Source organism: Coccinella septempunctata, chromosome 3 (genome assembly GCF_907165205.1).
Source record: "Coccinella septempunctata chromosome 3, icCocSept1.1, whole genome shotgun sequence".
NCBI classification, from domain to species: Eukaryota; Metazoa; Arthropoda; class Insecta; order Coleoptera; family Coccinellidae; genus Coccinella; species Coccinella septempunctata.
This window is the reverse complement of record NC_058191.1, coordinates 23,727,980-23,753,729: the sequence shown is the minus strand read 5'-3', so window position 1 is coordinate 23,753,729 and position 25,750 is coordinate 23,727,980. Positions and strand designations below refer to the sequence as shown.

The window sequence follows — 25,750 nt, the reverse complement described above, 5'->3', positions numbered from 1 at the left end:
TGTATATTGTAAATAAAATTTTACTGCATAAATCTTTCATATCTTTATAAACCCTGTTCGACAATTACCTCAAACTGTTCGGATTGCTCTATATTGTTCCTTTACGACATCCAGATTGAGGAAACTACATATCTGGACTGTTCCAAAGAAAATCTGAGCAATATAATGACGATCTTTTCGCTCAGAATATTTCTATCTATGGGATGTAAAGTTTGTTAAAATCGTCTTGTAACTTGTAAATACTTATTAGCTGAACGCTACTTTTTTATTTGTGTGCTTAGTTTTTATTTAATAAATAATGTGTATATATTTCAACCATCAAGTTTTTCTTATGGGATACAAATAACAAAAAAACAACATAAGACAGAATACCAGAAGCTCTCTACTGTTTGCTTATTTCAGGATATTTTCATAAATCTTGATAATACAAACAATCTGTGGTCACATAAGTAAAATATCTGTCTGGTCTTGGATGCTATTGCCGAACGCAGTAATAGTAAATTCCATATGGGTTTAACACTTTGAATATTGATCATAACAAGAAGAAATAACTCAATTATAAAAATTTATATACAGTACATTACGATCAATTCCACACTCTATGATGCAGTACATGAGTCTTTTTTTTCCTCTGTCAGCCTTATAAGATTCGATCTAAGCTCCTGGCTGATTTCATCAGCTTCAGGTTTCTCTGAAAGAACCCAAGAGTCACTAGTACTTTCCAATTTATCTCGACAAATTGGACATGTATGATGTTCTGAACTCCTAGAAAAATATGAGTTCATACAAATAAATTAAAAGGCCTATTTCTTACCATTCTTCTATACATTGTGAGCAAAAGCTGTGAGCACAAGGTAATGTAAGCTCTACTTTCCTTTCTAAGCAAATTGTACATTCTGAAGACATAACAGGATCATTGTCAGCATGAGATACTATCTTTTCATAAGTGATACAGGCCTTTTCACTGAAATTTTTATTCATTCAATTGTTGACTTGGTAAATGGATAATATAAAACAAATACATAGTTCTAGCATTAGATGACACTTTGAAATACCTTTGATCTTTAGCAGCATTTTGATATTTTAATGAATAAAATATTTTCATTAATTCAACCAAAGATAATGTTCTGTAATTTTTTACTTCACTTGAATCTGGATCAATTTTAATACAAGCAATTTCAACCACAGCTTTCCATAATATACATTGATCAGATCCTTGCCGCACTGCAAATATCATTTGCTTTCCTTCATTATCAAAATAGTCTCTAGAACTGATACGACATAGTATAAGGAAATCTGACTGAGTAAATTACCTACAAGGAATTCAATTCTGAAATAATTTCTTGAAACTTTTCCCGGTCCATTTCTTTTATTTCTTTAGCTATTAAAGCATTAGGTTCTTTATTGAATAATTCCGAATAAATATTAGGTAACAGCGATTGAATATTTGAGCTGTTTATTTGCCCCATATTTTTCTTGATCCTCTTTATTTTCAAAGACTTTACATGTTTTTCACTAATTTTTAAGTTTTTCCGACTTCTAAATTAAACCAAAAAATTGTCTCAACCATAGAGAACATATCAATGTATGTTTTTGTTTTTTTATTCTCAAAAATTCCCGTCCTCCAATGTACCTTCCACCAATTCTACCGTAAAAATTCAGCTACTTGTGTGTTTAATCTTTAATCAAAGGTAGAACGGGTGAATACGAAAGAAATTAATTTTTTGTTTTTGAGACTTTTTAGCTCTGTGGTTCGAAACAAAGTTTGAAATGTCAATTTTGTTGAAGGTTGAAGGAATGATGGTCGTTACTTGTTTCAGAATTTGTCAAAATGCGGTAATGAGGAAATTATGTTGTAAATTCTCTCTGAAATCTGAAGTTTCTTATTTAAACGAAATGGATTAGCTTCCAAAATATGGTAATTAATAAACAAGATATCGTATTAATAAACCTTCCATTAATATCATGGTCATGTTAACCATAAATAATCATTTTGATGAATTTATGAAAATTTTCTTCTAGGGTGCGAATATTTCTCAGTTGGAAAGAGATATAGGTTCTGAACAATTTCCTTCAAATGAGCGTTACTTTGGTCTCGTAAATGTATAGTAAAATATTTTTTTTGCATTCTGAATCTGAAACTGATTTTTTTACAGTTTGGTAATACATGTTATAGTAATTCTGTTCTACAAGCCTTATACTTTTGCAAACCATTCAGAGATAAAGTTCTTGAATACAAAGCTAAGAACAAGAGAACTAAGGAAACTCTCCTTACATGTTTAGCAGATTTATTTTACAGTATTGCAACTCATAAGAAGAAAGTGGGTTCTATTGCCCCCAAAAAGTTTATAGCTAGGCTAAGGAAGGAGAAAGGTAAGAAAGTTATACTGCAAAATTAAAATTATAATTGTATGTGAATATTACTTTTGACCTTATGAAAACATCAAATAATAATAGTTGTTTCTAATTTAAATCTAACTGGCTGTACCCTGATTTTAAAATTCTTCCAGAGGAATTTGATAATTATATGCAACAAGATGCACATGAGTTCCTCAATTTTTTAGTAAATCATATTAGTGAGATAATTTTAGGTGAGTTGATTCAACTTAACATAAATATTCTTCTTAACCAATTACTTTTCAGCTGAACGTCAACAAAATTCTACTTCTAATAATATTAATAAAACAAAAGGTATAGGTGAGAATGGGACAAATCATTTACCACAAGAACCTACATGGGTTCATGAAATATTTCAGGTATTCTTTTTCTTTTTGATGGGAACTTCATTATTAAAAGCATTATTTTATTAATTTCCTTTTATAGGGTATTTTAACAAGTGAAACTAGATGTCTGAACTGTGAGAATGTAAGCAGCATTGATGAAGACTTTTTTGATTTGCAAGTAGATATTGAACAAAATACAAGTATTACACACTGTCTACGATGCTTCAGTAATACAGAGACCTTGTGTAGTGATAATAAGTTCAAGTGTGACAACTGCAGTAGTTACCAAGAAGCCCAGAAAAGAATGCGAGTTAAAAAATTACCAATGATACTTGCTTTACATCTCAAGAGGTTCAAATATATGGAACAGTATAACAGACATATTAAAGTATCTCATAGGGTAGTTTTTCCTTTAGAACTGCGACTCTTCAATACAGTGAGTACAATTTTGAAACAAATATTTCACAGTTGATATTCGATCAAGTTTGGATGATTATTTGTTATTGAAAAGTTTTTATTTCAAGAATTGCAAGAACTGAAATATCTGGGAAACTGTTGATTTTTGATCAGGAAATTGGCTCAAACAACAGCAAATCGTCGGCTTAAGGAACAAATGGCCTAATGCCAAAATCTGAAATTGTTCAGGAGATACAAAAACTTCCCAGAAGCATGAAAAGTAATTGAGCAAAATTAGTTTTCAAATTATTTTATTTTTCCTGTTGCTAGAACATAGGGAATGATTGGTGTAATATTTAGCATGTGATCGTGTAATTTTTGTGGGGAGTTAGGCCAATTGCGTGTTGTTATAGAATAAGCGAGAGATAGGCCAGTTTCGACTTGCGTTTTTCAAGGGCAAATTTCAACATTTCAGTTTATGGCGTGTTTGCGCCGACGCGGTTATTTTCAAAGAACATGACCAAGTTGAATTGTTAGTTTGAGTTAAAATTGGAGTTAGGCCATTTGAATCTTAAGGGTGCATCTCCAAGGTTCAAGTTTAATTTGACCTGTATTTTAATGATGAAATGGTACGGCACTTTGAAGCAGTTATGAATCAGGAAATGAATAGTATTGATGATAATAGAATGATCGGATGATCAACAAAAACTTTCAATTGCTCAAAAAAAAAATAAAACTTGACCAACTAAACAAGAAAAGACCAGTATTTCCTGATTAAACAAGAGATGAGAAGGCCAGAGCCAATTCCATTTTGTTAAATTTTTAACTTGATTGACTTATTTGATATTGCTGCCATCAGATTGGATCACTACTATCTAGAAAGCAATGAGTGTTGAAAAGCTGTGAACAATAATGAATGTTTCAAATTAAATTTATTCCAAAAATTATTACAGACGGTAACAATAATAGTCATGTAAGAAAATACTAAAAGGAAAACAGTAACAAGAATAAATTAATTATAGATTTTTACTTCCCGAAAATATCTGACATGATTTCCTCAATCGAGTAGTAACATTTTGACGTAAAAAAATGACAGAGGCGTTTTTTAAAACTGTTCGTCTGTTTCATTTCTCCCGGACGTCGATTATATAATTCAATTGCTAAGTAATTAGTAGCTTTCTGACTTTTTCTCATTCTGTAGTACGGCATACACAGATCTTGTCTGTAACATGTGGCATATTGGTGGAATTCACCACTTTCCATGTATTTATGCTTATTGTCATGCAGATGCAGGAGACAAGCATAAATGAATTGGGTGTAAAACGTCAGAATTATGAACTTTCGGAAATAGTCTTTGCAGGAGTTGGTGCTGTTCATTCCCCCGATGTTTACACACCATATAAGCTAAAGAACTAAATTGTTCCACTTTGCATTGCATGTATGAAGTAGCAGTACCGAAAGTATTTCCCATAAGGTCCTTCAACCCGTTCTCAACAAGTACAAAAAGTTACAATACTCAATTAAATTATAATTGATATAATATACCTACATATATAATGTGTACATAAAGTAACATAACTTGCTAATATTTCGATTCCTATTAGTTTCAAAAAAAAAAATGTTTAGAGTGTTTTAGAGTGAAACAATAGACTTGGATACTGTCAAATAAAAGAAGGAAGACAAGTTGAACATCTAAGTAAATAAGATTAATGTTATTCGTTGCTGTTAATTATTTTGAATAAAAACATTCCCGTAAATTATTTCTCGATAAGTCTAAAATAAATAAGGTTAGAATTATGCAGTCACAGTTGTACTATTAAACAAATTTGTTTATAAGTTATTTTGGAGTGATGGTGCACTCTGTATACTTTAAAACATTATTTTTGTAAACCTAACAGAAATCAAAATATTAGCAAACTACATACTTCATGTACTCACAGTATCATAAATATAAATAATATATTGAATGGATGATATATGTAAAAGAAAGGAATGCACATCAACAGTTTTGATTGAGAATATTGTATTGTCCAATATTTTTTTCACACCCATAGTGTTCATCTATTAAAAATTACTGTAAAACTTGTTTTCATCTGGCACTATCTTAGACAAAATGAGTTTCGCATCAATATTATAAGAAATTAATTTAGAATATCTAAGCTAATAAACGAGACTTTTAAGACATTCATGAACTGTTTTAGGCATCTGCAGATTCTCTGCAAGTTGTAGGGTTTTTTATACCTTGTGTCTATGTCACAGAACAAGGAGTTCATTTATATGCAACTGTCGATTTTTTTTTTATTAATTAATGATATTACTGAAAAGTAATTTTCATTTCAGTCAGATGATGCTTTGAATCCAGATCGATTGTATGATCTAGTGGCAGTTGTAATACATTGTGGTAGCGGACCCAACCGTGGCCACTACATAAGTATAGTGAAGAGTCACGGCTTCTGGTTGTTGTTTGATGATGATCAAGTTGATGTAAGTATCTTTACTCAGTTTTTTAAAATTTGTAGCCCAATATCAGATGGATTAAAAAAATAATATTATGTAGCCAGTCGAAAATTTCCTTAAAATAACATCCCATGGAAGTTTTCAACGTCTTCAACGGATTATTTTCTTCAGGAAAATAATATACATATTAACTTCCTAACTTGTTTCCATTTCAAAGCATAATTGGAGATTTTAAAGAAATGCAAATAAACAATTAATTTGGCTGCCCCTGATTCTTTCCTGCGTGAAAAAATAGGAGTTGATAAATGGTTGTGGCAACGTCTTTTTTTAAAGGCATTTCAAGGGTACGAACCTTACTCCCTTTTAGTTACAAAATCTTCAGAAAATTATTCCATGGCCAACCAACTTCTTTTATGAAAGTGAATAGAGTACAGCTACATTTTTTTTGTAATTTATTCAATGTGTATATGGCTCTGGTTAGTGGAAATAGGAAAAATATGAAATGACATTTGCGACTTTGAACGGTTAAATGGTTTAGTCCTTATTACAGTGACTATATAGAGTCACTGTAGTCCTTATTAGCTAACACTGCCACCTGGCTCATTTCAAGTTTCATATATTTTTCAAATGAAACACTTTTCCATCGGAGTGGGGGTTGTGTTTCTCTGATGAGTTCAAATAATATGGAAACCATGGTTAGGTTAGGTTATATTATACGGAAACCATGGTTAGCATCTACTCTTCTTTGATGGGAACAAACATCAATAACTTCTCAAGACCAATGACATAATCACTAAATCATTTGAATCAAAATTTTGGCAATTAACAATGAGAATTGACTGTCTGTATGGTATGGATTTCAAGGGGTGTGTTCATAAACTTACTCCGAGAGTAGAGTATGAGTATGGTCATACTCAGCGAGCATACTCTGAGGAACTAAAAGTACGTTTGTGAAAGCTTCGAGTAATCAGAGCTTACTCAGAGTAAGTTTGTGAACGCAAGCAAGAAAATAAATCTATTTTAACCTTTATATGCTGTAATGAAGTCCAGTTTTCTGAGGAAAATTGGAATTCATTTTAGTGCATTTCTTTCGTTTTAAATTTCCGTCTTTGAAAATATTTTAATTCTCGAATATTCCGTACGTTCATTCCGATAGGCAGAGTAAATGTAAAAAACCGCTTATCTGTGTTTCGCGTTGTTTTTCTTACATGCCGTTGAAGATTTCGACGTTTTTCATCTGTTGATATGCGATAAACCGGAGCTGACGACGTTTTTCATTCTTGTCGCATTCTGGAATTTTCAGATTTTTACCGTGAGAGGGGATTTGCCTATAAAAGCAAATTTTCCCCCGCGACGGTCACTTTTACTTTTACTTCAGTTCTTCGACTTACCTTTTAACTTTGCTCGGTTACTTCAGTATTTCGACTTTCGATTTTTCGCCCTTAAATTTTTCAGTTTTAACGTGGTGACTTCTGTTTTAAATTCAGTTCTCTTACTTCAGTTAGTTTTCCGTATTTTCTGAATTTCGCCGTTTAAGCAGTATTTTTTTTTTGTGTTGCATCAGTGCTATTTAGAATTAATTTTTTAGTTTTCTTTTCTTTCCTTTGAGTTTCCGCGAGTGCTTGAAACGAAGGAGGTAGGTCCCCGTCTGTACCGTTCAGTTTGTTTGTTAGACCTACGCCGTTACTTCTTTAACTTTGACACTGCTGTACTGTATCGCTTTCTGTTGTATTTTATCGTTCTTTACCCTGTTTCGCGAGTCTGACTTTTCCCTTCGCTATCAGTCATGGCGCGTAAGCCCTTGGGGTACTCAAGGGAAAGTCCCGTCAACCCTCCTGTCCGCGTTCCGCGTCATAAGTGTTGAATCCGAAATCGCTTCTTTTCTGTCAGTCATGGCGCGTTATAGCCCTTGGGGCAGAGAATAAGAGATACCGCTCGTAGTCAGTGAAATCCCGTAGTTGCGCTAAAAAAAATAGACTTTTTCTTCGCTATCAGTCATGGTGCGTTATAGCCCTTGGGGTAGCGAATAAAAGTCTCGCACAGATCCGCCCTTGTTGTGTTTCATTTCCGGAGAAATACAACTACATACCGATACCGTATAGCAAGTCCTTAGCATTCGTTCCGTCAGTTCTGGTTGGCGCATTTTTGTTGAACCTTTGATTTTTCACTACACCCGGTATAAATTCCATAAAGTGCTCGTGACCGGATAGGATTTCCCGAATGTGTTTTCGCTTATAGAGTCGCTCATATTTCGTGCCCACACATATCTCCCTTGTACATGTAATTAGTTTCCGAAGGTGTCAATGAACTTTTGCATAATTCGATTTTGACTTCTTCGTTGTCGCTACCACCCTAGACAACAGCGAGCTCTGTCTCCGGCTAGCAGCTACTCTGGTAGGTTTGCTATTCTTCCTATTGAAAAGAATTGCTGGCGCTCGAGATTAGGTTTCTCCGAGTAACCACGTTACAATGCTCATTGTATGCAAATATATACATGGTGTTTCATGCAAAGTCTCCACTAGAGAACCGAATGAGATTTTTGTTCTGAAAATTTGTTGATCGCAATGAATGTGCAGGATCTGTTCAACTAAAATATTCTCATCTCACTGAGATGAATTTCCCCATACCCAAATCTCAAGGTTCTGGAGATAAATTCATATGTCTCAAATCTGACCTAAACATAGTCTTGAGATTCTGTTTCATATCAGAGAATCTCTAGATTCTACTCACTGTCTAAGTTATTCGGAATGTTTCTTGGGGAAGTTAAAAAATTGACTAGATGAAAAAGTTGATTTTTAAAATGAAATTCTCTATTTTAATGGACCGTTAGATGGGACGCAAAAATCTGTATCATACAATCACACTAGACTAGCTTTACGTCAAAATTAAAATAATAAATTAATATATCAAAAACCTCGAGGAAGAAGTTCAAATAAACCAAAAATTTAGTGAGAATCAAAAAATGTAATAAATTATATGGTGTCAAACTTAGTTTGGTCAACTTCTGGTGTAACCGGAAGTACATCGAAACGAGTATATTTGAGTTGAATAAATCCCTGTCAATCATTATGATACACAAATTTTCAGAGAAAATTTTTATTTGGTTCTCTAGATACTTCTAGTTGACACTTTGCGTGAAACATCCTGTCTTTAAGTAAGTGATTTTGAAGAATGTTCAATAAATGATAATGTATGTTGTACCAGAAAATCGACGCATCAACTATCGAAGATTTTTATGGCCTAACGTCGGATACCCAAAAATCATCAGAAACAGGATATATATTATTTTATCAGTCAAGAGAGAGCTTATGAAGCATGTTCTGTGCCTTCCAGAGACTAGGAGCAAAGTACAGGATCTCATCAGTTCTAAAGAAATCGCAAAATATGGATATGAACTTAACAAAATAAGTGATTTCCTAGTTTTGCAAATGAAAAATAATTCTTGATGATTTCTTCCAATTTTGTCTATACTTTTTATATTCGAGGGGTAATTCCATTTATGTTGAATTTTTAGCCAAATAATTTTACTATTTTTAAAAAGAATAGGGATTTATGAAATTTTCATTCCAATTACCAATTTAATATATATCGAATTTTTAAAAGCACATTGTTTAACGAAATGTACATATTTCAAAATATTAACTATTGTTGCTCTTATTAGGAAAGTGAAATATAAAAATTTTTCATTGTACATCATTCCTCATATTATGAAGAATACTTGCGAAATTATTTTTTTCATTATCTTATTCTCCGAGAGGATTAGCTATCAGCTGTGTCAAATTGTATTTTGATGGTATTAATTATGTGCTTTTGAAATTGGTCTATCTATTCTTTTTCATCAACTTGTGAATAGTCATTCTGTTACATTCTTGTAAATATTAGTCAGAATATTTAGTGAATTTTACCGAATTTCTGCATACAAAGTATTTGAGTAAAAGTTTATTTGAAAACAGTTGATTTAATCATGCTCAGAATCATTTTTGGGTTGAAAAAAGGTTATTGATCTTACATAAATTCTTCCTCCCAGTCGTTCAAAGAGCCTGTCAAAATATATATGATTTTTTCTTGAAATATGTTGGAAAAATTTTCTCTAAATGTTTCTTATTTTTGCATTCGAAATAGCATTGGATGATGAAACATTTCTTTGCATTGTCTGTGATAAGTTTTGAGGAATTATTAATTTATTTTATGTGTGAGCATGGAAAAAGTAAACATCAGGTCATTACGTGAATTCTGTTCAAGGCATTTGTCATCAATTTGTTATTTTTTTTCCTTCAGATGTCACATATAACACCCACTTATTTTAATTACATTTTCCAGTAAGTTGCCTGAATAATATCGAATCAGTACCATATAAATTTTTTATATGGATTATTATAAAGAGAAATTGCAATAAATATATGAGATATGGTTTATGCCTTGTATATAATGTACATTGTTATTTGTATATGTAATGTATTGTAATAGAGCAGTAAAATTCACTTTATGAACAGTTTGTTACTTCTTTTCTCTATATATATATAATTTCGAATACACGAGAGAGTTATGATTGGATATATACTGCTAAGATGATTTTATTTTTATTGTGTAAATAAATGTTAGATTTAATAAAAAAGGATATAGATTTTTTTCTTTGATATTTGACAAGAAAGGAAGAGGAAAGAAAAGAGATGGCCGACCAGCTAAGATCTCAAGTAAGACCTACAGGAAGAGCAAAGATTGAATAATTTTATCGAATTTAATAAGACAAGTGCCTGTGATAACTATCATTTGCTGTTGTGGAAGTAATTCTTTACAAAATCGGCTATAATTAACGAGTGAATTAAAAATGTCATTTAAATATTGTTTCATGCGGGAATTGTCAACTACGGCGACGAAGCCTAGGCCAGCAAACAGGTGAGTACTTACTTTCATAAAAGTATGAGGTCAACGGAAAAATGCACTCGTAATATGCACCTTGGCAAAAAATTGTCTTTTGTCTTGAGCTTTAAGATATATTATTTCTATTCCAGATGATCTCAGCTACTTGCCTTTCAACATAAAAAAGATGAAATTTTCGGGAACTATTTTTTAAGCCATGTTGTGCGATTTTCACTGTGATCCTGATGAAAAATTTTTTGTAAATTAAAAAAAAGCTGAATTTTGCTCGGAGTTTCCATCAAAAACTTCCTTAATTGAAATGGGAACCCATAATTTTTTTTTCAATTAGGATTGTACTACTCACAGGAGACAAGTTTTTTTCCTGAGCTTTTGTATCATGCACCAACTTGTATGGTACATAACACAGAGAATCCCATAAAGTTTATAGTGTTCACTGCTAATATTCATACACATGATATGTTGTTGGATATCAAATGTATTGCTAATATTCAAGAGAACATTCATCGAAATATTCAACGAATAATGAATGAGAAACGCAGCAATCTTATTATCAAAAAAATTCAATATTGGAAATGGTAAGCATTACGTCAATGAAGATTAGTTGAATCTTGAATGAATGATGAGTGCAATCGTGTAGTTGATAGAAAAAATAGACCCTCGATAAAGAATTATCGAGTTCAATGATTCGTTACCAAAGGTACCTCTCAATGAAGAGTCTAATTTTCGGAAAAGGCTAGGAAACTAACGATGGCGAAAATATCGATATTACAGATTTGTCGCATTTTTATGCAAAGCCGGAATATTCAAAAAATGACGTTAGGAGAGAGATTTAAGCGAATGGGTTTTTACCCGATGCCCCGAATTACACAGACAATGTAATACATACATAATAATGGGATGTTTCGGTTCACTTTCGCACCAGAAAACAACCGGATGATACTTTCGGGTTTCGGCGTCGCTTATCGCCGTCTCGCTGATAAATCCATAAATTAACTACATAATCCACATTGAAATATGGATTAGCACTGGAGCTTTCATACCATCAGGTTTTATCTGTACACTTCAGTTGTTATTCCTCTTTTAAAGATTTTTACATTTGCTAAATTCAAGAATGTGGAATTTTTGAAGCTTGTTTATTCTTTCTTCTGATCTGATATTTGCTGGGCAAGCTTAGAAAATTCGTCTCTCATTTGCCATTTTCGCGACTCAAGATGTAGCGGTTCGCTCACAGATAGCAATTTACTAACACACTAAATGCTTATTTTCCCCTTATATCTCTCACTCAGTGCTTACGAAATTAGCATACACCGATTATGAATAAGCATGAAAATTTTGTGAATTGAGGCGCACATGGCACGAATCCGCGCATTCTCATATGTACGACAATGAAAACAGAAAAACAAATTTTTCATCAAATGCCTGTGTCATGCATTTGTTAGATCAAGTCAAAAATACACTTCATAACAACTATGAAGAATGCACATTTAGCCCTAAAATTAAAGTTTACCTGAAATAAACATAAGTAGATATAGAGAAAGAAATTTCGCAAATTGTATCATGAAATGTCTGAGTTAATAGAACGATTTAAGAATGTTTGAAAATTGTCATATTTGGGAAAATATGCAGTTGGAAATACCAATTGAGTATTCTAATACAAATAGATAATTTGATGGATATAATAAGCAAAGGTGATTCGTCAAATGAAAAGGTTTGGGAACTGAAACACAGAATAATTTAGAAACTTTTTATTACTAAAATTGCATTTTAAGCAATAAATTCATAAGGAATTGGTGCTAAACAAACTGCTGGTACTTTACCGCTGACAATGTGACTTGGTCTGGGTTGTTCAGGTTGTCTTCTTAGATTTACATGCACTTTCTTCTCCTTAGCTTCTCTCCTCAACTTCTCATTGGTTTTTACTCTCGTCAAGAAATCTTCTCGGCATTTTGAATGGTTCACATGTTCAATACGGATGTTAATTCTTTTAGGGATGATTTTTCCTCTGACCCTTTTGTTGACGATAACGCCAAGTGCGTGTGGAGTAACATTGAAAACACGACCAGTTCTTCCATGGTATGCTTTGTGGGGCATACCCTTTTGGACGGCACCATTTCCTTTAATGTCTACAATGTCTCCTACTTTGTAGACTTTCATATATGTAGACAAAGGAATGACTCCATGTTTCTTGAATTTCCTAGAGAACAAATCTCTAGTTCCTCTACGGTAACCCTTAGAGTTAGTCATATTTGCTGAAACATAACACGTGTATTAATATAGGTTAACAATGGCCATCACATCAACTATTAGTGTATTCAATAGAATGAAACAAATAAATAAAATGAACACTAATATCTTACAGATTACAGTTTTATAATATTACAAATTACGGAAAGTAAGATAACTGACTATTACCTGCTTCAACTACACTAGCTTTCAGCGAAAGGAAGAATTGACAGAAATATGGCGGATTCTTGATATTCCATCCACAGAAATATCGTCATCACTAAAATTATACTTTTTTCACGGTATAATTATTAATAATTAAACACGATTGCAATTTATCAACAAATTTAATATCAGGATGTGATAATGAAGAACGATTTATAAAGATAAATTGACAGTTTATCCAATGATCGACGTATAAATTTTAAATAACCCGCAACTCTGGTTAAGTGATACTTATATTATTCGAATTAAATCATTGGATCCTAATATGAAAAAAATGGTTTTCTTTAAAGAAAAGTATTTTTTGCCTTCTGTTGAAAACCAAGAATGTTTTCTTGGCAATTCAAAGCTTTCTGTGGAAAGTATTTTATTTTTATGGTTTTCAATTTCGAACATAGAGGAGAAGAAAATATAATTTCTTGTTGTCATTGTCATAACTTTTATTGATATACTTGTGTCATAATTCTTATTGACCTTATTGGTATTCTATTTAATATTTTAATATATTTAAATGGTATAGAAAGCAGAATGTTACATCGAATCGAATCGCACCAAATTGAAGTTTAACATTTGTTGATTCACTACCTTATATGATGGATAACAATCATCAAGAGCAGGTATTTCAATTTTAGATTGAAAGAATTTGTGAACTTAGATCTCCCTATTTTTGGTAGATGGGCCTGCCACAGGTAACACCAATTCCAGAGAATATCCCTGAGAGTTTACCCCAGATCACTTGTATTATAATGGGATCTTCTGTTGATAACATACCACCACCAAAACCTGATTTTTATGCACCACCGCCATATGAAATAGTGACAAACCCCACTAAGTTGCCTACCTATGAAGAGGTTCAAAGAGAGAAACATTTGGAGGGACAACATATGCCAATTAATATCAACACACCAACTATTACTGTAAGTCAGGTTTAAATATAGGACTAATTCTAATGTTTTCTAATATATTCTTGGACACCGCACTTGCATTGGCAGGACTGACTATTCCAGTGGCAGGTAATAATCTGTAAATAGTTCTTTCATTTCAACTTACTACCTGTACAATGCATTCTAATTGAATAGTAAACATACATAAGTATTGAAAATGTGAAAAAAATCTGTATATATACTGTTCATTCTTGCTTACATTTGTCAAATATCAAGAAGAGATAAAAATTAAAGTTCAACATACAATAATTATTAGAGATGTGAATGAAATGCAAGTTGAGATGCTGGATCAAATATAGGTCAGCATGTGTGCATTTTACATCTAGATTGTGCCATAGACTTTCAGAACTATTCAGATAGAACTTACTCAATAATGATCATTTTTGTCTGCCATCTTCAAATTTGAGCTGAAAATGGTCTTAACTGATTGTGTTTGATTCAGTGATTGAGATTAAGAATTTGTGGTCAAATCCAATTATATCTGTCGGTCCTGCCAGGCGTTCCTAAACAGTCTTGACCTGTCGCTATTCAAGGGGACCTTATTTTAACTCATCTTAAAACCTATAAGAGCCGCTAACCTCTATGCTAAATTCAGTACTGAAATTCAATATTAATTTTGAGCTGTGTATATTCCAACTTTCTGTGCTGATTACAGAATTGAATTGAGCAAAGGGGCAAGCGGCTCTTATGCTAAAATTTCATTCCAAATCTGTGTTCAAGATTAGGCTAAGAACACTTTCTGTGGGAATTTAGAAGTTGGTGGGTCATGTTCTGACTTTACGCTTCCTTGTCTTTATTGATGGTTTATTATGACTTTAGCCTTGTGGCTTCCACACTCCTCTCCAGAGGAACACTTATCTCAGATATTAAAAAGATTGAGCTCTGTTGGTGCCCTTTCCCGGTTTTCAGTCTCATGGTGGTGGTCGATTCTGGGCTGCTTATCAACCCCCTGATGTCGATCGGGATATAATTATAATTGCTATTATTATTTGAACTGGGGTCGTTGTGGCTTGGTAAGCATTTCGGGAACTGCTACCATGTAGATCTTTTGTTCTCTACCCTACTCATTAATTGATGGTTTGGTTGCCAGCATTTCTGATTTTAATGATATTCAGCATGCATTTGCTGAGATTAATTTGACCCCCATCTACGGAAGGATTAATCTTTTAGGGTTATGGCCTGATTGCACTCCTATTGAAACCATGAATTTTTTGTGTGGATAATAAAAATTCCCAGAGGTTAAACTGCACTTGAGTTTCATTCAGATAGAGTGCGGGATTTTTGGTGTCGAAGATTATGGTAGTTACTTCACGTCTTTCTGATTCACTAATTATTGTCCTTTTGGTATGAATTCTCTAATCAGTTTTGAGCTAATTTACGGCAAGCATGTAAATATTTTAAATAATTGCAAAATACGGATAATATGCAGAATTAAAAAATATTTATAAATCTGGTTTTGTGAAAATAAAGAATCACTTGGCGATTGACCTCTAGGAAAGGTTATTTTCCCAACTACCATTAACAAAAATGTAGGTTTATTTCAGAAAACATCAAATTCGAATTGAATTTCAGAAATAATCATTTGATATTAAGTTTCTGAAACCGTCGATTGTAATTCAAATTAATTAGGAGTATTTCATAGTCAAGTTATGATTTATTAATTTTTAATCTGTCAAATGATTTTTGAGAGTGTTGAGTGATCTTAACACCAAACGAACAAAAAAAGAAAAAATCCCAAGTCCTTCAAACAGGCATGCAAGTTTCAATTTTCGACCATCTTCGACTATTCCAATAAATGGATCTGAGTTGCGAATGTCGGATTCTGAAATGCATATTAATAATCTTATTTTCAATAATTATTGATCATTTCCGCAATAAATGTGACTTAAATGAGTTCCAAATGTCCCCGTTCTGAAATTAAATTGACTAATCTGATATACAAATGACGAGTTCTGAAATATACTTGACAAAATTGAATTTTTTTTTATTTTATTTGAATTACACCTGAAAATGGCGTAGTATTGGATGTGAAATTAATAGTGACTATAATTATTGGTGAGACTTATTTGAGGGGTTCAGATCTGAAGTGAACCAAGTCCATTCAGCCTAAGTTTGAGATGAATGGCTTAGAAGTTGTTTATCACCAATTAATTCGAAAGTGACTTCTTTATTTATTATTATTCTTATGTAAGCATATGCTTACATTCTAACCTTTTAAAATCTGAAGAAGTCACTTTTGAATTAGTGGGTGATAAACATCTTCTAAGCCATTCATCTCGAAACTAGGCTGAATGGACTTGGTTCACTTCAGCTCTGAACCCCTCATTTTGTACTACATTAGGATATTTTGAAGTAATGTACCTACTCATTTGATATCATACACTCAATGAGTAGGTACTCAGTTTAACTAATGAAGTTTGCTATAACAGCGAATTCTATTGATAAAATTTGCTTTAGATCTTTTCGAATTATTAGCCGATTTCAAGCGAGTAACTGGTTATCATTAGTATTCACCAACTGGTTTCAAGCAATTTTTGGTTATAATACTCGAGAACTGGCTCAAACGAATTATTGATGAGCGATGTCAGAAGTTGTGAAAGGCGACAATAAGGCTAGGCGCAAATAGAAACGCAGGTTGGTGAGGTGACGCAGGGTGACGCAGCTTTTTCCTGCGCTGCACGTACTATTTGACAAGTCACTATCACGCTTTATTTGCGCGATATTGGCCTTTTCTATGTTTTACAAAAACTCACGCTGCGTCACCTCACTAACCTGCGTTTCTATTTGCGCCGGGCCTAAGGGACATAACCAAGTGCAAAACCACCAATAACCGCGGTAATAAGCGATTATTTATTTATTTAATACATAAGACTACAAATCATCATTAGAGTGATGTTCTAGTAGAATCATTAAATTTTGAATAAAATCAAATGAAATAAACAAACATTAGGCAAAATGTGTCATTGCAAAATCTTTAACAAATTTATTGAACAATTTGAGAGATTGTTTCCGTTTTACATGTTCAGGTATGTTGTTATATACCATTGCAGCCTGGTAGTAAGGTGAATTTCTGGCTCTATTTGTTCTGATATTATCTAGATGGAAATTGTTAATTTGTCTGGTATGGTAGTTGTGAATATTTAGTCTTTTTTTCGTTTCAGTGTTGAATTTTAGTAGGCCATGCTCGATTTTGTACATTAGTTTGCACTGCTCCACGAATTTTGTGATCTTCATGTTGGGTATCTTCAAGGTGTTATGTAACTCAGTTGTTGGGGTGTCATTTGGTAAATTGTATATAGCCTTCAAAGCTCGATTTTGCAGTCTTTGAATTCTCTGTAAGTTATTGATTGATGTGTTGGACCATATACTAATCAGGTATGTAAGCACTGAATGAATATTCGAGTAATAAATGGACCTTCTTGCTTTTTCACTGAGATAGGGACTGACTCTTCTCAATGCTCCAATCAAAGGTGTGAGTTTTCGTGACAAATAATCTATGTGCCCAGTCCATTCCAGTTTTGTATCGATTTTCAATCCAAGGTATGTGTGCAAATTTTTTTGGTTGATTTTTATTCCATTAAGTGTGATGTCAAGTGGCTTTGTGGGCTTATTTTTCTGACAGAAAGCAGTTTGGAATCGATTATTGTGGGTTGTGGGGACTTCAAAATATGCACTCAGTGCACACCAGGTCTCCAAATGAAATGGACGAACTCAGAAACGCTAGCCCACCTTGTAAATGCACGAAAAAACTCTTAAACGTATTTCTTAAAAATTCTATTTGTGCCTTTCTCTTGCCTTCATCATTTAACAACCCTTGGAATTGTACCGGCTATTAAATCCAAGCGATGATTGTACATTTATATCGTGTGTTCGAGGAAAGTCTTAACATTATTTGGGAGTTTCTTCTGGTTTTGTTCCTACTTTTATGGTTTTATAACAGAACACTTTTGTGACGAAAGTAATGAAAAGTACCAAACGTTCCTTGAAAAAATCCATACAAGGAAGAAAAGGAGTGATACATTATTAGTAAGTGTGTGGCACAATGCCCAAGTCCATCGATTTCTGGTAGAGAAATTCCCTATCTTAACAGATATAACATTATAAAATGATTGTATGAAGTGTTCATGAGGAGGATAGCTGACACATGGGTAATTATCCTTCTCCGTCTAAGGCAGTCGCGGTTTAAATAAATACCTGGGAATTACCCTGGATAATGAGCCTCTATTTAATTAACATGTTGATATCACTACTAGTAGAGCATTTGGGCTCTGATGGTGTTCTGAAGTCTATCTGGTAAGACAGGTGCTATAACCCTAAAATACTGCTTTGGTTGTACGTCATAATCGTGAGTCCAATAAGTACTTATGGGACCGTAGTCTGACATGCCAAAGCAGATCAGGCAAGCACTAGAAAAACTCCCGATAACGTATAAAGGCTGGCCTCTGTGCGCATCACAAGAGCTAAGAGAATGTGCCTAAATAGGGCATTTGAGATGATTATAGATTTCACACCTCTACATCTACACACAAATTGATGGAACCAACCGTATAAAATGTCCCCCTGCGAAGCAAAGTTTACCTCTTTTTGCATTTTTTCTTATTTTGCTGGGTCGAGATATTAAGGGTGGCACCTTATAAAATTGACACACTGTATGGTCGGCACACATTGGTAGCTTTATAATTACTGATATTCGGTCTATAAGACCGTGCCTTTAATGAATATGTGTTGGTATCAACTCATTATCATATCTCATTGGCTTTTGAAATCAGGAGTTATTGAACCTGTCTTTCAGCAATCGGAAGAAATTCAAACATAAAATGATAGATTGAATATTTCACACATTTGTTGTGCTAAACTATCGCAACAGTATCTCAGAAAAAGGGAGGAAATTTCATCGCCCCCCCACATCGTTTTTTTTTCGGTAATGAGGGCAGTTCCCTGACGACTTCGTCGGCAGAAAATGCACAAATTGAAATATACACTCAATGCTCGTAGCGAATACTATGTTAGGTTAGAGTTTGAAAATCCAACACTTCATAGTTCTAATGATATTCTCGTATTTTTAATTCCGTTCTAACATATTTGTTTCGATATTAGACTGATGGATGATAGGATGATGTGGGTCAAAACAAAAATTATATCTAAATTGACAAGGATAAAACTGCGTTTTTTTAAATTTTGTGGACAATCTGTGGGGGACACCGTGAAATCATTTTATAATTTATTAAACCCCTATATAAACGTGATAAAAAATTATGTACACAGACCGGCAAATTCAAAGGAACGGAGATGAATTGTATTATTTTTCCTTATAAATTTTTTCTGAGGCACATTTGAAAATAATCATTCAACAGGGAAATTCAACGGATGGTTTAGTTGATTTCAATTTGTTTTGCAAAGCTTCATGCGCTTTTGGAGCCTGTCTAAAAACTTAAAAATCTGCCACGATAAATGGGGCAAAAGGTATCACATGATCTCGCAGAATATCCCCTATGTACCTATGTGCCGTTAAAGCGCCGTCATCAGTAACCACCAACTCTAAGCGTGCCCCTAAACATATGCCACTCCACACTACAATTGAGCCTCCACCGAAAGAGACAGTAGGAGTAAAATTAAATTGTTCGTTTTGTTCTCCTGCAGGACAATCTTTCCCTCCCATCTATTGAATTTACACAGAAACGGCTCTCATCCGTGAACAAAACTTTACCCCAGAGATCATTCCAATTTTGGTGTTCTCGAGCAAAAGCTAGTCGCGCTAATTGATGACGTCTCTGGAGTTGTGGTGTTTTTTATGACCTATATGCCTTCAAACCAACTTCTTTGAGTCTTCTCCTCACTGTACGCTCACTTTTAGTGGTTCCACGAACTTCGTTTCATGCTTGAACTGAGGTTCGAAGCCTATTGCAGAGTGTTTGCAATGTGATAAATCAGTCATCTAATCTATGGCCGTGGTTGAGCTTTTTCTGCCTTGACCTCGTCTCCTCACACACTCTCCAGTTTGCTTTCATCGTAAGATCGACCATTTTCGATCATTGCTACTGCCCTAGCGATTTCAGGTGGTGCTAAATCACTCATTATTTACAGTTTCACAATCAAAGTGATGATTGTAAACATACACCAACTAAACTCAAACAATTACTTAAGACAAAACTAAGAAATCTACAAAGAAAATACGCGTTTCAAATGTAATGTAATGTAATGACAGATATTTTTGCTTTGATTTGGCTTTGACGTCGACTTAATTGATAAAAATGTGCAAAATGAATGACAATTGTATAAGAATGGAATGGCTTCCAGATCTAGGCAGCACAAAAATCAAATAGAGCAAAAATACCTTTCATTTGCGAAAGTATATCTCCGTTCCTTTAAATTTGCCGGTGTGTGTATTACATAATCCTAACCCTTATTAACTCAAATTAGACTTTTGTTTGTTTCCTATTTGAATCTACATATAGCCATACAATATTAATATTACGCAATAGTGCACCTGCATCCTTATCTCTTTTAAGATAACCCAATGTTATAAATATCTATTCATTCAGGATGCAAGAGGAGAATTAATTCAGAAGTCTTTGTCTCATTACATAGAGTAGTCTCTAGTCACTGTTGTAAATTTCCAAAATAAAGTTTGTGTTTTTAAAAACGGAATTTTCATCGTAAAAAATATAATTATATGTTACCGGCAATGTGTATAATCCGGCATTCTATACAATGCCTAGGTACTGTATAAAATGCCTGAAAAGGTCAGGCAATGTATGAAATATTATTTATTTCATACATTGCCCAAGTATTCTATAGAATACCTAACACCTAGCAGGCAATGTGTTAAGGTAAGATCTCATTGATGAGGGAAGATGTTGACGATTTAAGGAGCGCAATCGTTCCTTGCGAATTCATTAAAATGGCGGCCAATTAACGAGCGTCTCTGATGTTCATTTTAGATAAAAAGAAAATATTAAACATATCATATCATATTCAGAATGGCTTTTCAGAAATGTCTCTATCTCGTAAAATCTCTATCAAAAGAGGAAATGAAAATTTTTACGTAGAATCAAAAGACGGGCTCAAAATATTTTCTAATTTCGAAGCAGTAAGCGAACTTTCGTTTTTTTAAATGCAAACTTTAATTGAATTTGTTATTTATGAATTGGAAGAAATCTTTTGTCAGTAGATTCTACGTATAAAAGTGCCTCATGGGTTCAAGTTTCAGATCTGTAAGTTCAAAGACAGAAAAGTTATGAGAACTTTTCGAAATCGTCAAAATCTCATTTTTTGCTAGTAATTCAAAAACCACGATTCCCACCATTCTTTTTTCTCTGAAAAAGAGTTAGGAAATGTGTCATCCGTTTTCATCTAGCTCTTATACCTAGTTCTCGAAATCCCCTCAATAGAGAACGAATTGTGCCCATACTGCCCATCCTGTACATACCCATTCTGATAAGAAATTCACACCTGAAACATTTCACTTCACAAATTCCCGACCAATCAGCGGGCATTCTATAGAATACCTAGGAATTGTATACAACGCCTAAGTAAAGTATCAAATGGACAAACGCATTCGAATTATATATTTCATACATTGCCTAGAAGACTAAGGCATTCTGTACATTGCCTAGGCATTGTATAGAATGCCTGAATTATACACATTGCCGGTAACATATACACAGTTTAAAAATCCACATAACTAGTGTTTTCTTATTTTGTGGTCATTTAGAATAGTTCAAAATTATCTTCACAATCTCATATTCTATATGAATTCCTGTTCCTGTAAATAAATAAAGGTTAATATATGTTGTTAATTTTTTATTTCATAGCCTCCTGTATTTGCCAGACCTCATAATCAGAGAGTTATAACAATCACTAACGAAGGCGCAGATGATACAGACACGAGCCTTCTTGGCACAGATTTCATGTTTTATGTGGCATTCTTCGGTAAGATTAATTATAATGCCAATTTCCATCATAAATTATCATTAAATTTACAGTGGCTTTTGTATTCAATTGGATAGGATTTTTACTCCTACTGTGCTTCTGTCACACAATCGCTTCACGCTATGGTGCTCTTGCTGGATTTGGATTATCTCTAGCCAAGTGGACCTTTATAGTACAGCATTCTACAGATTTGGCATCTAAAGATAATAGTTGGCTATGGTGGTTGATCATGACTTTTGGTGAGATTTCAATTGGATATAAAGACAATTTAATCTATTCTATAAATATTTTCAGGTTTGATAATTTGTTTGAGGGCCATTTTGCAATATTTGAGTATAAAGAGAGGCTGGCATATGTTGTCAGCTAGTCATCAAGAGCGCCTTCTATTTTTTTATTAGGATATGAGTCTCATGTAGAATATTTGGAAATTCCCATGTCCTGAATAATGTGTTGATTATTCGGAATATTTCCAGGTTGAAGAACATTTTTAGAGGAAATCAGTAACAGGCCATATTTACTGCACTTCTCCGAATGGGTATGTTCACACTACATTAAAAGTCAACTCGATTGACATGACATGATAGGTGAAATTTTATCACTTCAATTGTTAAATTCCCTTTGTTTCACTATCGCTATATACCAAATTATCTGGGTGATAAGAAACCAGTCACTTACTTCTGAGTCATTCCTAGAGTAATAAATGTTATAAATATATTTAGATTGTTGAATTCTCATATGCAGATTATGTGATTTGTGGAATAACCATCAAAATAGCAAGATGTAACAGTAAATATTTAGTTTATATTTATGTATATTCATTATTAAATATCTACAATTGTGTGTAGTGCATAATGTTTCGAAAAGAGTGTTTCACGTCCTGTAAAAGTATTAAAGAAATTTCAATGGAATGCATTATTACAGGAGTTCCAGCTGAAGAAACTATGGGTTGTACTGGTTGTAGTATACTATAGGGTCTCTAGGACATGTCACATTTGTGCAAATAAGAAATATTTCATTGTTATTAAAATTCAGAGTATTTAAAATCTAGAGTCTGATAATGAAATACTTTTTACAATTCGTATAATATAACATCCGATTTGGCAATATGGAGAATCTTGCTATTTTTGCACAAATGCTTTTTAAGATTATTCTATTTTTAAAATTAATTCCTTTTTAGGAATATTTATTTGACTGTAATATTTTAGGTGTGATATCAATGTACAATATGAAAAAAATATAATCCATGTACAGTTTATTATATTCTTCTGGTTGACCCTTATTTTTAATTTTTCCGGCTTAGTTTTCACTTTATCGGAAAACCTGCAGATAATTCGGCTGATATCGGTATTTTTCCAACGCTCTCGAAATTGTGTCAAATAATAGAACACTGCCTGAAAGCTTTTGGCGTAACCAAACCTCCAAGTCATTTGTCTGACGCACTATCACCAAGACTTGTATCTGGACAGAGGATAATTTTAGCTTTACTTTAATATTAATAAATGATAGAATTCGCATTACTTATATATTGGACATTTTTGCTGGAATGTGATCCTTACCCGCAGCTTTTATTTCTGATGAAAAATGTGCTCTTTACAGCATAGTTTTCTAGCGGATATTTCGGGAAATGTAACAGGTTAAAGAAATACGAATTTACGCAAGAAACGTGACTGCTATTTCTAGGCAAAGTTATAGCAGGAACTAGGATCGTAAATTAGTGATAACAAAGTAGGCCATAAGGAATTGTAATTTTTTTTTTTCTGGAACGTTGCGCGAATCTTTCGGTAATTGGAATTTTTTAGTTTTCTTCATCGTGAGGTTTTTCTTCACATGCTAATTAATTTTTTTATGTTTATTATTAATTATTATTTCTTTAAGATTCCATTTTTTCATAGTGAGGTTTGTAGATTTCCTACACATTTTCCTTATTTAATTAACTATCATTAATATTGAATGAACTTTTCAAGAAAAAGAGACAAATAAAATAATTTTCAACTATTTATGGCATTAAAAATCTTGGAAAATAACAAATGTTTTCTTGGAAAAAGTAAACATGAATGGTATTAGACTCATTATGGGTTTTGCATCTATATCTTCACTTAATTTTGATGAATTGTGATTGAAAATCATATATACCGACAGACTGCCCAATCCTCTCGTCATATTCAACCCATTCTTTCTCTGCCAAATTTATGTCCTCAAAAAGTCTACCGCTCTCTTCAATTTTAGCAATCCATCCATCTGTAGGAGTGAACTCCACTGGCTCAATTCCTCGACAATCGAAAGTTACAATGGACTTAAACCGTCCTTGGTCATCGTTAGTGTATTTTTCTTGAACATAAGATGAAGCGAGTTTTAAGTATGATACATAATTATTGCAAGTGAATGATCTGAATTGTACTTTTTACTAGGCAATACTTACCATTTGTTCCTTCGATAATTGAAAGGCTATTTTCTCTTCCACACAGTTTGCATTTTGCCGAATAATGTGTATCCGATTTACCAGTCTTAGAAGGGTACGTCTTGGATTCAATAACATCATGCCATACATCAGGACATTCTCCACAGCTCAGACATTTGAGTTTCAGTAGAAATGCATAATGTGGATGGTTAGTGTACAATTCTTCTACTTGCTCTAAAGTGGCATTTATTTGTAAACTGATTTTTACCATCTCTTATACAGTTTTGTCTAACCTCTAACAATCTGAGATTGTTGATTTTATTATCAAGCGACAACCTAAAAATATTCCACTGTTTTCATTAACTATTATTATTATTATTTATTATTGCCAAAAGTATAGACTTACAAATAATATTAATAATAAATAATAAGTCTATGGCATATATTTACTAACCTAACAGAACAGTAAGTTATTTTAATTCTATGAACACAGTTAACAGCATTGAACTAAAAAAAGAAGTTCAATGGTTAACAGTAGTTAACCAAACTAATTATTTGACATTTGACTGAAGTGAATAACAAGAAACAAGAATATTGTTTACCTTTGACAATAATTGAATAATTAGTTATAATTAATGGTAATTATGCAGTTTTAATCTTTAATAATAACTGCAGCAACTTTCAATAATGGAAAACTATGCATCAAAACTTGTATCCTCAGCTAAAGAATCTGTGAGGGCAGCTTGTAAAAAATGTGGATATGCTGGACATTTAACGTATCAGTGTAGAAATTTTCTGAAGATAGATCCAAATAAGGAAATCGTTCTAGATGTTAGTAGTACTAGTAGTGAATCAGAAGAAGATTATACAACCCCTCTAACTGAATTACGTAAAGAAGAATTACTTCAGAAATTGAAGGAAATGAAGAAGCACAAGAAAAAGGCGAAGAAGAAACGTAAAAAAAGGTGTAGGTCGAGTGATGAAAGCAGTGAGAGTGAAGAAGATAAAAAACTATCTAGAAAAAGGAAGCACAAAAAAAAGACAAAATCTCGAAGAAAGTCTTCCAGCTCTGATTCAGAAGATAGTTCAGATCACTTCCAAAAAAAAGTCAAATCAAAGAAATCGTCAGGTTAATCAATTGAAATATTAATTTCAACTTTTAATTGAGAAGTATTGTATTGTATAGAATTTCCTGTTGAATGACCATCTCAAATTTTACCTTTTATTTCAATGGATTTCTTTTTCAACAGATTTATTCAATAAACGGTTTACTTTATATAATCGTATGGTTCTCTCAAGAATAATGTAATAATATTCTTCATCATTAAAATATTATTATGGTGATATCAATAACATACTCTTTTTGAATTTTGTAAGCATCAGCTTTTGCTCTATATTGTAAAATCATTGTCATAAATGATTGTCGAATTGCAGTTGTCTTCTAATAATTAGGAGCTGCTCCTCAATAAAGAGTTTTGAACTTAATGTCATAGTACATATGTTATTATATAATTGACGCCCACTACGATGTTACAAACATTTATATTGTATATTAACTGGTTGAATTTAAAGTT

General features: G+C 33.0%; 6 protein-coding genes across 8 annotated transcripts; 3 read left to right on the top strand and 3 right to left on the bottom strand.

Moving 5' to 3' along the window:
• Positions 1-229: 229 nt before the first annotated feature.
• LOC123309693 (RING finger protein 141-like) lies at positions 230-1,633 on the bottom strand. Of its 2 annotated transcripts, XM_044892918.1 has the most exons (4): positions 1,318-1,633; positions 1,056-1,271; positions 815-964; positions 230-765 (listed from the first exon to the last, which is right to left on the bottom strand). In XM_044892918.1, the coding sequence occupies exons 1-4, from the start codon at positions 1,467-1,469 to the stop codon at positions 600-602; spliced, it is 684 nt and encodes a 227-aa protein (XP_044748853.1). In that variant the 5' UTR covers positions 1,470-1,633; the 3' UTR covers positions 230-599. The 2 variants fall into 2 exon arrangements, with proteins under 2 accessions (XP_044748853.1, XP_044748854.1); XM_044892919.1 differs by lacking the exon at positions 1,056-1,271.
• A 124-nt stretch (positions 1,634-1,757) lies between these two features.
• On the top strand, positions 1,758-10,200 carry LOC123309692 (ubiquitin carboxyl-terminal hydrolase 46). The gene is made up of 8 exons (XM_044892917.1): positions 1,758-1,918; positions 2,023-2,103; positions 2,157-2,373; positions 2,511-2,591; positions 2,644-2,756; positions 2,824-3,159; positions 5,460-5,603; positions 8,781-10,200. The coding sequence occupies exons 1-8, from the start codon at positions 1,916-1,918 to the stop codon at positions 8,886-8,888; spliced, it is 1,083 nt and encodes a 360-aa protein (XP_044748852.1). The 5' UTR covers positions 1,758-1,915; the 3' UTR covers positions 8,889-10,200.
• Positions 10,201-12,187: 1,987 nt separating this feature from the next.
• On the bottom strand, positions 12,188-13,014 carry LOC123309274 (60S ribosomal protein L21). Of its 2 annotated transcripts, none has more exons than XM_044892298.1 (2): positions 12,870-13,014; positions 12,188-12,706 (listed from the first exon to the last, which is right to left on the bottom strand). In XM_044892298.1, the coding sequence occupies exon 2, from the start codon at positions 12,699-12,701 to the stop codon at positions 12,222-12,224; it is 480 nt and encodes a 159-aa protein (XP_044748233.1). In that variant the 5' UTR covers positions 12,702-12,706; positions 12,870-13,014; the 3' UTR covers positions 12,188-12,221. The 2 variants fall into 2 exon arrangements, with proteins under 2 accessions (XP_044748233.1, XP_044748234.1); XM_044892299.1 differs by having other exon boundaries at positions 12,815-12,911.
• A 307-nt stretch (positions 13,015-13,321) lies between these two features.
• Positions 13,322-23,051, top strand: LOC123309903 (NEDD4 family-interacting protein 2). Its single transcript, XM_044893203.1, has 5 exons — positions 13,322-13,519; positions 13,577-13,819; positions 21,661-21,778; positions 21,832-22,017; positions 22,073-23,051. Exons 1-5 carry the CDS (start codon positions 13,493-13,495, stop codon positions 22,174-22,176), a joined length of 678 nt encoding a protein of 225 aa, XP_044749138.1. The 5' UTR covers positions 13,322-13,492; the 3' UTR covers positions 22,177-23,051.
• Positions 23,052-23,760: 709 nt separating this feature from the next.
• LOC123309443 (UPF0587 protein CG4646) lies at positions 23,761-24,570 on the bottom strand. Its single transcript, XM_044892570.1, has 2 exons — positions 24,198-24,570; positions 23,761-24,106 (listed from the first exon to the last, which is right to left on the bottom strand). The coding sequence occupies exons 1-2, from the start codon at positions 24,445-24,447 to the stop codon at positions 23,871-23,873; spliced, it is 486 nt and encodes a 161-aa protein (XP_044748505.1). The 5' UTR covers positions 24,448-24,570; the 3' UTR covers positions 23,761-23,870.
• A 242-nt stretch (positions 24,571-24,812) lies between these two features.
• On the top strand, positions 24,813-25,661 carry LOC123309442 (protein SREK1IP1-like). Its single transcript, XM_044892569.1, has one exon. It carries the CDS (start codon positions 24,864-24,866, stop codon positions 25,308-25,310), a length of 447 nt encoding a protein of 148 aa, XP_044748504.1. The 5' UTR covers positions 24,813-24,863; the 3' UTR covers positions 25,311-25,661.
• The last annotated feature ends 89 nt before the right edge of the window (positions 25,662-25,750 follow it).

Bases quoted from the DNA above. Each gene is read 5' to 3' on its own strand.
- LOC123309693 (XM_044892918.1), bottom strand. From the start codon at position 1,469: ATGGGGCAAATAAACAGCTCAAATATTCAATCGCTGTTACCTAATATT. The intron at 1,272-1,317 runs GTAGGTAATTTA...ATGTCGTATCAG, and splicing joins ATTTCAGAATTGAATTCCTT to TTCTAGAGACTATTTTGATA. The intron at 766-814 runs GTAAGAAATAGG...ATATTTTTCTAG, and splicing joins TCACAATGTATAGAAGAATG to GAGTTCAGAACATCATACAT.
- LOC123309692 (XM_044892917.1), top strand. The intron at 2,104-2,156 runs GTATAGTAAAAT...ATTTTTTTACAG, and splicing joins GTTACTTTGGTCTCGTAAAT to TTTGGTAATACATGTTATAG. The intron at 2,757-2,823 runs GTATTCTTTTTC...TTCCTTTTATAG, and splicing joins GGGTTCATGAAATATTTCAG to GGTATTTTAACAAGTGAAAC.
- LOC123309274 (XM_044892298.1), bottom strand. From the start codon at position 12,701: ATGACTAACTCTAAGGGTTACCGTAGAGGAACTAGAGATTTGTTCTCT.
- LOC123309903 (XM_044893203.1), top strand. From the start codon at position 13,493: ATGATGGATAACAATCATCAAGAGCAG. The intron at 13,820-21,660 runs GTAAGTCAGGTT...TTTATTTCATAG, and splicing joins TCAACACACCAACTATTACT to CCTCCTGTATTTGCCAGACC. The intron at 21,779-21,831 runs GTAAGATTAATT...TTAAATTTACAG, and splicing joins GTTTTATGTGGCATTCTTCG to TGGCTTTTGTATTCAATTGG.
- LOC123309443 (XM_044892570.1), bottom strand. From the start codon at position 24,447: ATGGTAAAAATCAGTTTACAAATAAATGCCACTTTAGAGCAAGTAGAA. The intron at 24,107-24,197 runs GTAAGTATTGCC...CTTATGTTCAAG, and splicing joins AATTATCGAAGGAACAAATG to AAAAATACACTAACGATGAC.
- LOC123309442 (XM_044892569.1), top strand. From the start codon at position 24,864: ATGGAAAACTATGCATCAAAACTTGTATCCTCAGCTAAAGAATCTGTG.